We start from the raw sequence: 11,040 nt of genomic DNA on the forward strand, positions 1-11,040 counted from the left end.
TAACAATGTGTTACTACCGGTTAATCCATGTTGAAGGATATTTTCCATGTCACGTGAAAACTACTGTTATTGTTATCGCTTTTTCACGCTTCTATTCAAGTTGTGCTATTTGGAAGTACATTCTGACAGCAATCTGATCACACTTCCAGTTGGAATTTTATTTAATAACAGCTATGACTTCTTAGCTTGGATCCCTGAGAGATCCATTCTTTTTACTTCTTAAAATCTTAATTTTCCATTGTGTTAAAGCCATCAGCAAATCTAGTCTTATGCAATTTTTTTAAAGGGGTAATAATGAAGAAGTAGCCTTGTGAAGCAAAGCACAAACCTACTTCAAAAATATCAGAATTTTAAAAGTGGAGATAATTAGGTACAACACTCCAAGTGAATTATTATAAAGAGTAATGTCATATAAATCCATAGTTTATCCAGTAACTTTTGTTTCTAAAACAAATACAGAATGCTGGAGAAACTCAGCTCTGACAGCATCTATGGAGATTTCGGTTTATTTAACAACTGTTTCTGTTTATATTATCAGACAGAACTATTTTCTGTTAAAGTTTAACTGCATCAGAGTACTGCAGCATTGGTTGCAATAACTGTCAACTTTTGACTCTTTTAGAATTCTTCATATATGGAATTTATTGAGATTGTAAGGAGTATTAGTAACACAAATGCAAACATCACCATCTCACAACTTTTGAAATTAAACTAATATTCCTTCAGAGAAGACAAATTAAAACAGTGAACATAATATCTTGTAGCAGAAACTAGACCTTTCCAGTGCAATTTCATTGATACTTTAGGATGGAAATTATTGAAAGTATAAGCCGCTATAGTTGCAGCAAGGAAACTGATCTGAGTGAACAGGGCCAGCAATAGTACATAGCCTCAACCAATCAGACTGAAAGAATTAAAAGTGCAGGAGAGGAAAATGTAAATTACCGTTAAATTATGGTAAGGATGTTAAATCAGATATATAGGGTTTGTGTGAGAAGAAAAATAAGTGGCAGAAAGTAAGATCAAGATTAAAAGGAACAGAAGGAGAAAATAACAAGAAAGGAAAAGAAAGATTGGATTAAAGGATTCTGATGAAAGTTACTGATCTGAAATATTAGTTCTGCTTGTTTCTACAACTTTTGCCTAACCAGTATTTTGTGTTCTTGTTTTTATATTGGATTTCTGAGAATTATTGAGAGGAAGGTCTGTTTCCATGCTGTACATCTCTATGACTCTAAGATGTAATTATAAGACTTTCACCTATTATTAAGCAAAATAAAATTGAATTTTAAATAAAATAAAAAATAAGTTTAAAAGGGACAAGAAAGAACAGGTTGAAAAATAAATGTTACCTTTTTAAAAACATCTCTTATAGTAACATAAATTTTAAGGAATGATACTCCATACCTGTAGTAGCTCTTTTTCAGCAGCAGAGAGATCAGTCAACTTTAGCCAGCATTTACAATGCTATTAATGGGCACTTAGACTGAAATGGACAGGATTTAATTTTTGTTGGTCAGATTAGCTCACATCTGCTGTACAAGTTGAGGACTTTCAGTCATAGAACAGTATGGCACAGAAGGGAACCATTTGGCTCATTGAATCTGCACCATTTCTTTTAACAACCAATCAAGTTTGTCCCATTCTCTGAATTTTACCCATTATCTCTGGGTTTTTTTTTCTTTTTCCTCCAAATATTCATTACATTCCCTTTCTGAAGTCAGAATCTGTACACTTCAAATCCTAACAACTTGCTGCATTGACATGATCATCCCAATGTCACATTTGTTCGTTGGTTAATTACCCCAAATCTGTGCCCTCTGTTTCTTGACCTTGCAATGTGACATCTCTTCTAGGAGATACTATACAGAATTATTGTAATAAAGAATCTCAAGACTCTTCATATTGACAGGAAAGGGATCTGTTTAGGAGTGCATTTTGTGTATCGTACAGTGAAAATGCTGCTAACTGAAAAAATACCTGATTCATCAGCATGATACTATGCATACTGTACCTGTGCTACATTTAACCAGAACATGACTGTAGCAAAAATAAACAGTATTGACTAATTTGGGAACATTGTAAATTCAGAGGAGCATATTGGTAAACTTAAGAGGACACAGGCAAGCTGGTGGAAAAATGAACTAACCAGTGGCAGATGAAATTTAATGTACGGAAATGTACATTTCCATACATTTTGCTACGAAGTTTGAAGAAAGGTGATACAAAATGAAGATTAAAATTTCAAAGACAGTTCTGAAAAAATAGACCTGAAGCTTTATGTACATAAAATGCTGAAAGAGGGAGTGTGGCATAAGAAATTGGTTAAAGAAAAGTTCATGATTCCTTGTTTTATAAAGCATGGAATAGAAAAACAAGGAATTTATGATAAACATTTATAAAACATTGATTTGGCCTCAATTACAGTACTGTGCAGTATTTTGTCTAATTCTGGGCATCACATCTCAGAAAGGCTTTAAAGAAGATGCAGGAAATATGTGAAGAGGGACTTTGGCACAGTTGATAGATTGAAGCAGTTCTTCTCCTTAAACAAAGTTGAAAGGCTTAACAGCAATCTAGGTTTGTTCCATATATCACATCAGTTGGATGACACACTGATCTCTTGCTATAAATTTTGCATCCTATGATCCTGCTCCACTAACTGCCTGAAGAAGGAGCAATGCTCCAAAAGCTTGTACTTTCAAATAAACCTGTTGGACTATAACCTGGTGTTGTGTGATTTTTAACTTTAAAGCTGAAAGGAGATTTGATATATTTTATGAAATGATGAAGGGTCTGGAGTGAACAGAGTGAGAAAAACTATTTCCATTGTCAAAATGGTCAAGAATCAGAGATTAAAAACTCAACACATTTTGTAAAAAATGCAAAGATGATATTAGGAAATCCTTTGCACACCATTAAGTGGTCACAATTTGAAATGTCTTGCCTGAGTTTGTGCCAGAGGCAGATTCAAATTCATACTGTTCAATGTATTTGAACAGTGAGGAATATAGCAAGATGGTGTTTTTGAGAAGCTAACAGTGAGGTGAGCTTGAATAGCAACCTTTGCATTTCTGCATTCAGTTACTCATCTGTCTTTGTCTGATATTGCTATTGTATTTGCATAATGCCAACAGTAAGCATTCTTAGCCTCACTGTTATTTTGATAGATAATTATGGCCCTATATAAATCACACAATTTCTTGCAATTTCTCCTTCAAACTGGTAACAATCATGCCTAAAAGAATATCTCTGAGGCATGGACAGGATTGATACAACATACTGTTTTATAACTGATGAAATTTCTTTCATTTGGTCAACAAAGATGGTTAACTCAATAATTTTGTTGTGCATAATCTGACATCTTGAACAAGTATTGCATGGAACAATAGTAATTACTCCAATGTTGGAGTTGGCTGTTAATGTTAAAAGATGAAGCGGCGCCCGAATACTGTACTCTTATCTCAAAGTTGGCTGCCCAGAATAATTAATATATAGCATTCCGTATCAGTGATCACCTACTTTGTCAACATCTTTTCCAAGATGCTGTATGTCAATCCTGAAGCAGATAATACCACAGTGACAACTCACTTTTCCTCAACTTTGGTTCATAAACACTTTCATACGTTTAAGAGCAAAGTCAACATTGTTGGTTGGCTGCAATGTAAATCTCACATCAGCAAACATATTTAACCAGGTACCTTCATCAGGTGCCTCATTAGAGGCAGCACCTAGAAAAATAATGCTTCCAAATAAACTTGTTGGACTATAACCTGGTGTTGTGTGATTTTTAACTTTGTTCACCCCAGTCCAACACTGGCACCTTCAAATCATGAGCAAACATGAAAGTTTGACTGGGTTGGTTTACAGAACATGCTAGTTTTATTTTACATATTTCAGAATTGTGCTTAAGATGGGTAGTTGTTGTCAGTTGATACAGGTTTTTTCAAAATTGATCAGTGGAAGTAAACATTGTTATCAAATGGTTATCATGGTGAGTAATAACCTGCTGACTGATGCTCAATTTGGTTAAATTTGAACAAAAGAACTGAACTCCTGAGGATGACTATCCTTGACATCAAGGCGGCATTGGACTAAGTATAGCATTAGGGAGACCTAGCAAAACTGAAGTCAGGAAACACTGCTTATTGGTTGGAATCATACCCAACACCAAGGAAGCTGATTTTGGTTGCTTGAGATCAATCAGCTCAATCCCAGGACATCTCTGCAGGGTAGTTTCCTAGGCCCAGTCATCTTCAACTGCTTCATCAATGCTTCTTTTTAAAATTAGGTCAGAAATGGAAATATTCACTGATGATTCACAGACTCAGTGCCATTTGCAACCCCTCGGATATTGATGTGGCCTTGTCTAGATGCAGCAAGACCGAGATAATATTCAGGGTTGGATTGATAAATGGCAAGTTAATTTTATGCCACACAAGTGCCACACAGTGAGCATTTCCAACAACTTGACCACCTCACTATGATATTAAAGGCATTACCATCACTGAATTTCCCAGTATCAACATCTTGGGTGTTATTATTGACCAGAAACTGAACTGGATGAGCACTACTGTGGTTAGAACAGAAATTCAAGGCTAGGAACTCTTCATAAGTGATTCACCTCCTCACTCTCTAATGACTTTGCATCAAATGCAGGGCATAAGTTAAGAGTGTGATGGAATATTTGCTTGGCTAAGAGGAGCTCCAACAACATTCAAAAAGCTCAGAAGATCCAGAACAAAAGCAGCATGCTGGATTTGCACCCCATGAACCTTCAACATTCTCTCTCTATACCACTGACACACAGTGGCAGCAGTATGTACCATCAACAATAAACACTGAAGTAATTCACCAAAGCTTCTGTTACAGCAGCTCCCAAACATATGAACTCTCCATCGAGAAGGATAAGAGCAGCAAATGCATAGGAACACTACCTCCTGCAAGTTTCTCTCTAAGCCACAAACTAACCTGACTTGGAAATCTATAATGGTTCTTTCAGTGTTGCTGGTCAAAATCCTGAAGCTTCCTTCCTAAAAGCATGATGGATATCCCCACACCAAGGACTGAAGCATTTCAAAAAGGTAGCTCACCAACGCTTTCTAGAAGGTAATTAGAGCTGGGCAATAAGTGCTAGCCCACATCTCATCTTTGAATTAAAAAAAGAGTCTGAAGATGTGAAATAAAAATATCATGTTCATTTATGAGTCTAAAAAGATTATCCTTTATAAATTTCTGAAGTGGTAAATATAGAATTTGTTGTCAGTGCTAACGGAGATTCCCAAATTGGAAAATGATTAATAGAAAGTGGCAACAGTGGTTACTACTCCAGTATTAAAGACATGGTAGAGCTGGCCATTAATAAAGTCTGAACACTGCCAAGCATTGTAGTGCTGCTTATCTGCATGCTGGTTGCCCAGAAGAATTAGATTACATTCAGGATTTGATTGCATCACATTCCTAAGGCTGCTGAAACCCATCCCATGCTGTCACAATAAATGTTTGCAGCCCAGATGCATAACCTTATAAGGGAAAGTAAACCACTGGTTCACAATTAAATATTTTTCCAAATCTTTAAATTTTCCAAAAGGCACTAATGACATAATAATGTAATAGGCCCCATTTTCCACTTCAATTACACTGCTTCTTTTTATTTCATTTGCAAGCACATTTTGATGTCTCTGCATTTCTAAACTATTTATGGCTCTCTCCTTCTTATCTCTTGGTTCCTCTCATCACCTCATGTTCTGGACTTAATATTGAGTTCAACATCTTCAGATTGTGAACTCAACACAGTTGTTCCCTTTCTTTTACCCTTTCTTGTTTCATTCTCTATGACCATCTCTTCTCTTCCCTCCCCCGACTCCAGAGGGACCACCTGTTCTTTCCAGTTTGGCAGTTTGATACACCATTTTTCGGCCATTCTCACATTCTGATCACGTAATGCTGCCCCCTCCATACCTCACGTCAGCTCGAGATGAAGAGTCATCTAGACTCGAAACGTTAGTCTGCTGTCTCTCCATGGATGATGCCTGACCCGCTGCGATTTCCAACATTTTTTTGTTTTCAGTACCTCTTGTCATCTCTCTTGCCTGTCTCAGTATTAATATTCTTTCAAACCTTTCTTCTTTACATTTTGATCATGGATGATGATAATCACCTTATTTGCCTCAACAAAATATACCACATCCCCAACTTTAACTATTGTAATGGATGTGTGACCCTTAGCACCCAGTTATGCCTTGGTCTGTACTTTGTTTTCTTCGAGGAACTTACCCTATTCTCTCTTTCTCATTTCACTTTTAAAATTGTCTTGTCCATGGTTTGCTCAGTCCCCACCCATGCTTCTCTCCAAAATATGTTCCCTCTTCTACACTTGGTATTGAACAACTAGTCATCCTCAAAGATTTCACTCCCCATTTCTATGGCCTTTGCCCTCACTCCTTTAAATTTAATGTCCTCCTTTATCTTTCACACAACTGCTCTGGTCCAGATGATGAAAACATTTCTTCAGCTTACCATTATTAGTTCAACAACACTTGCTTTTGTGGCACAGCTTTCATTGCTGGCCTCCGTTACGGCTAGTTTCTTTATGGTGGTCAGAAGCCATGAATGAAAGGACTAGCCCTTGCTGCACTGAAAATTAGTGGCCTTGCTTTAATGAAGATAGTACAGAGGAGGTAATACACATGTATGATTTACGTTTATGGTCACAAAGCAGTTGCATTTTGAGGGAGTCAAATCTCTTTAAATAAAAGTGCTGAATTGACGTGGGTAGATGTATGAAGGGTTATGGGGGAAGTGGTCAGTGGCATCAGTCTCAACAAGCATTAGTGACTATTTACATGCTCTTCAATACTTTAAATAATTGTAATTTCAGCCACCAGCAGAGAAACCTCATGCTAATATGGAAGTCAGCACATTCTGGCATGAAATGAGAAAATGTACCCTAACTGCCATGTTGGAAGCTTATACCCATTTTAACACTTTGAATTTCGAAAACAAAATAACTGATGATATCATAAACCTCCAAACCAAGTGGTCATATGAAAAATAAATGCTGTTTCGTATAAAGTAAATTAGATAGGATTGAGGATATACAGGCAAATGTAAAGAGGCTTCAAGGCAATTTAGGTAAGTCAAGTGAATGAGCAAATGTGCGGCGAATGCAATATAGCATGGGTAATTCAGTAAGAGAAAAAGAACAGCAGAGTATTCATTAAATGGTGATAGGTTGGGAAACATTGATGACCATTAGGATTTGGGTGCCGTTGTACACTGACAGCAAGCATGTTGTTGCAGCCAACAGTTACGAAGTTAAATGGAATGTTGGCCTTCACAGCAAGCTGGCTTGAGTAAAAGAGCAAAGAATTTGTATTGCTGTTGTACAAGGCCTTGGTGAGATCAGATGTGGTATAATGTGCAGTTCTGGTTTCTTTACCTTAGAAAAGATATATTTGCCATGAAATATAAAGGTTCTCCAAACTGATTCCTGGGCTGGCAGGTTTGTTCTATAAGGGGAGTTTTTGTTCACTGGGTCTGTATTCACTGGAGTTTAAAAGATTGAGAGGGGATCTTACTGAAACATACAAAATTCTGATAAGGCTGGAAAGAAAGTATGCAGGATGGCATTTCCTCTGTCCATTGGGCTTCAGAACAATGACCAAACAGCCTCAGAATATCGCACAGGCTATTTCAGACTGAGATGAAGAGAAATTTCTTCACTCAGATTTCACTGAACTGTGGCATTCTCTGCCATAGAAGGCCATGGAGGCGAAGTCACTGAACATGTTTACGAAAGAACTAGATTTCAAGAGGCTAAAGATGTGAAGGGGTATGGGGAGAGGGTGTGATAACGGCATTAAGGTAGATGATCAATTCAATTTACGCAGACATGATGGGCCATTTAGCCTATTCTTATTTCTATTTTCTATCCTTCTATGTTTTTACATTAATGTTGGATAATGCACCTGTGCATTAAAAATATTAAAACTTCTTTATGCAACATTAAGCATTTCGCTTAAAATACGTCCAGAATCATTGTCATGCTGTAAGCTAGGGAATTAGATTAGATTTCCCACAGTGTGGAAACAGGCCCTTCAGCCCAACAAGTCCACACCGACCCTCCGAAGAGAAACCCACCCAGACCCATTCTCCTACATTTACCCCTGACTAATGCACCTAACACTACAGGCAATTTAGCATGGCCAATTCACCTAACCTGCACATCTTTGGACTGTGGGAGGAAACCGGAGCACCCGGAGGAAACCCACGCAGACACGGGGAGAATGTGCAAACTCCACACACAGTTGCCCGAGGCAGGAATTGAACCAGACTCCCTGGCGCTGTGAGGCAGCAGTGCTAACCGCTGAGCCACCGTGCCGCCCTGAATTGGTTAGTTCAGTCGGCTGGATGACTGGTTTGCAATATGGAGTAACACCAACAAGGCAGGTTCAAATCCTGTATCTGAGGTCACCATGAAGGTCTGACCTTAACTTCACTCCTTGCCTAAGGCATGGAAACCCTCAAGTTAAACTCACTAACAGTCATCTCTCTAATGAGAGAGTGGGACTATGGTGATTTTACTTTCCAAGATAAACATAATGTTACATTGTATAACTAAAAATGTACAGAGCAAATCCAAGAAAGTCATGTTGGCAATGCACAAAACAAAGTCAATTAATTCCAAGCATAAGGCTGGGATTGAATTTTCAGTTTATTTGCTATAAGCAGTATTTAAAACAACTACTTTTGCTGGGCAGAGAAAAAGGCAAGTAAATGATCTCAATATTTAAAAAACATAAAAAAAAGTGGGAGTGATGATGAAAAAGTTCTCTGCCAGGAGCAAGGTGAAGGGGCTTTTGGAAAGGTTACAAATTGAGATCGCAACATGCCTTCTACTCAGGAAGCATGTTGTAAATAAATACGTTTGATTTGATTAAGTGTATAAGATCCTGTGCGGGTTCGTTTATCTCAATTGGCTGGACAGTTGGCTTGTGAAGCAGTGTGATGCCAACAGTGTGGGTCCAATCTCTACACTTGGCTGAGATGACCACAAAGGACTCTCCTTCTTAAACTTACCCTTTGCCTGTGGTATGGTAGCCCTCAGGTCAAAATCACCATCAATCGTCTCTCTCTGAGAGACCAGCCAATGGTCTGGTAAGACTATGGTGACTTGATAAGATCCTGAATAGTCTTTACAAGGTAGACATAGAAAGGATGTTCACACTTGTGGATGAGTACAGAACTAGTGGACACTGGAAATTAGGGATCACCCTTTCAGGACAGAGATGCAGAGAATTTTCTTTTCTCTCAGGGACTTGTGCAAATTTGGAACACTCTCCCTCAGAATGCAGTGGTCATAAAATACTTTTAAGACTTTTAAAAATTTTACTTTTTACTTTTTAATACACCTGATGGGGGTTGTGAGGGGACGATTGCGATGGTGGGACTCCAAACAAATGTATCAGTCACGATCTTATTGAATGATGGGACTGTCTCAAAATGGACTGGAAGTATGATAGGACTTGCCTTTTTACATAAATGTTTCATTAAACGATGCCCCCATCTTCTGTGGTTGTTATTACATTCAGCAATGTCAGCAACAGTAGTTAGTAGTCTGAGGGGTTCTCAGCTTAGGAATTGTTTTCAGTAGTTAACATGTGTCAATTAGTTTCAACAATTTACTTCTCACCCAGTTTCTTAGCCAGCTTTGCATCCTTCTTCTCATCTACAAGCCCAAATCCAATGTTCTTGTCTTGCAAGACCTGAGCTGCCAGCTGTCTCGTAAAGAGAAGGGAAACAAACATAAACTATTAGCTTTGATCTCTTGCAATTTTCAAATAAAATAAAGTTTGCATGTGCCTTTACTATGCAAAAGTGCGGAGTTGATCAAAGTCAGTCCTCGGCAGTAAACATACTGCTGGAAGTGTTTTAAGTACTTTGTCCAAGTTTAAAGAGTCCCCAACAGGATCAACCCTGAATCATGCCTTACCTCGAGAACCAATTCCGCGCGGTCAAACCGTTTCTGAGCAACTTTGTCTCCCGCAGGGACCGACGCGTGATACAACAGGCACAGGATATCATACTTTTCCAAAATCTTTTGGTAGTTTTTCATGTCGACGTCGGCAACTCTGTCTTTTCCATCATACCGGGGGAATTCAAGTCCATCTTCTGCTCTACAGCTGATGCAAGCGATAAAGACAGCCGCCAAACAGAGCCAGACTGCATTCATTGTAAAAGTTATATTATTCACACAATACCACACACAAAAACAAAAACAACAGGGGTAATAAAATTGGTTCGCTGGAAAGATTTTGCCTTCCTTCTTTAGTACTTGTTACAACTCCTGATCAGAGAAACAGGGAGAGGGAGAGGTAACAAAGTTAGAACAGTCCCTGGAGAAAGAATAGACGGAGGCAGAGCCCAGATACCTCACATACCAACCTCCTGCACCCTTACCATTACAAACTCCATTTTAAGAAGCCAGTTGTTTCCAGCTAAAAATACTCTGCACTGAAACAGCAAAGGCACGAGGCAAAGGGGGATTCGCCATCCTCATTTTGAAGGGCTTTTCTGTGGAGGGAGGGAGAGATTGACCTTTCAGATAGACACTGCAAACAGTAAAAAAAAACACCTATCAGCCTGATATTAACGTTACCTTCCATCTCTCAAAGCAACTAAAGCTGAATGCAGATTATGTTTCCATCTTGGCACGCTGACGCTGTTTGGAAAGGTTACGGGGATGAAGAGAGAATACTTCACACGCAGGCGGAGTGAATGATTGTACCGTTCTGCTTTATATAGACCATTAGAACCCATACCCAGGAGGCCAGCCAGATAGTTTATTGTAGGATCTGTAACACTAGCAACCCGATCTGACTGTGTCATAGTGCACTTTTCAATGTATTCAAAAATACATTAAAGAATAATCGAACTTCTTTCTCAATTTTAAAATAAAAGTGTAATAATGTAAAATAGTTTAATCTAAATTCATCACTCGAGCTGTAATGTTATTCAATGCGTTATGTTCTGAAGAAA

General features: G+C 38.3%; 1 protein-coding gene across 3 annotated transcripts in view; it reads right to left on the minus strand.

Annotated features, from left to right (window-relative positions):
- LOC122555501 (calsequestrin-2) overlaps positions 1-10,807 on the minus strand; it is a 57,838-nt gene extending 47,031 nt beyond the window's left edge. Inside the window, exons 1-3 of one of the 3 annotated variants that reach the window (XM_087992808.1) lie at positions 10,661-10,807; positions 9,995-10,224; positions 9,695-9,779 (exon numbers count right to left, since the gene is read on the minus strand). In XM_087992808.1, coding sequence (XP_087848934.1) covers positions 9,695-9,779; positions 9,995-10,224; positions 10,661-10,667 — 322 coding nt within the window. In that variant the 5' untranslated portion in view covers positions 10,668-10,807. Of the gene's footprint in view, positions 1-9,694; positions 9,780-9,994; positions 10,604-10,660 lie in introns of those variants that run through there. The other 2 variants (XM_087992806.1, XM_087992807.1) reach the window with 2 other exon arrangements.
- Between the last annotated feature and the right edge of the window lie 233 nt (positions 10,808-11,040).

The sequence above is a fragment of the Chiloscyllium plagiosum genome, unplaced genomic scaffold, assembly GCF_037043375.1.
Source record: "Chiloscyllium plagiosum isolate Xiang-an unplaced genomic scaffold, Cpla_swu_hap1 HiC_scaffold_12, whole genome shotgun sequence".
Lineage (NCBI taxonomy): Eukaryota > Metazoa > Chordata > Chondrichthyes > Orectolobiformes > Hemiscylliidae > Chiloscyllium > Chiloscyllium plagiosum.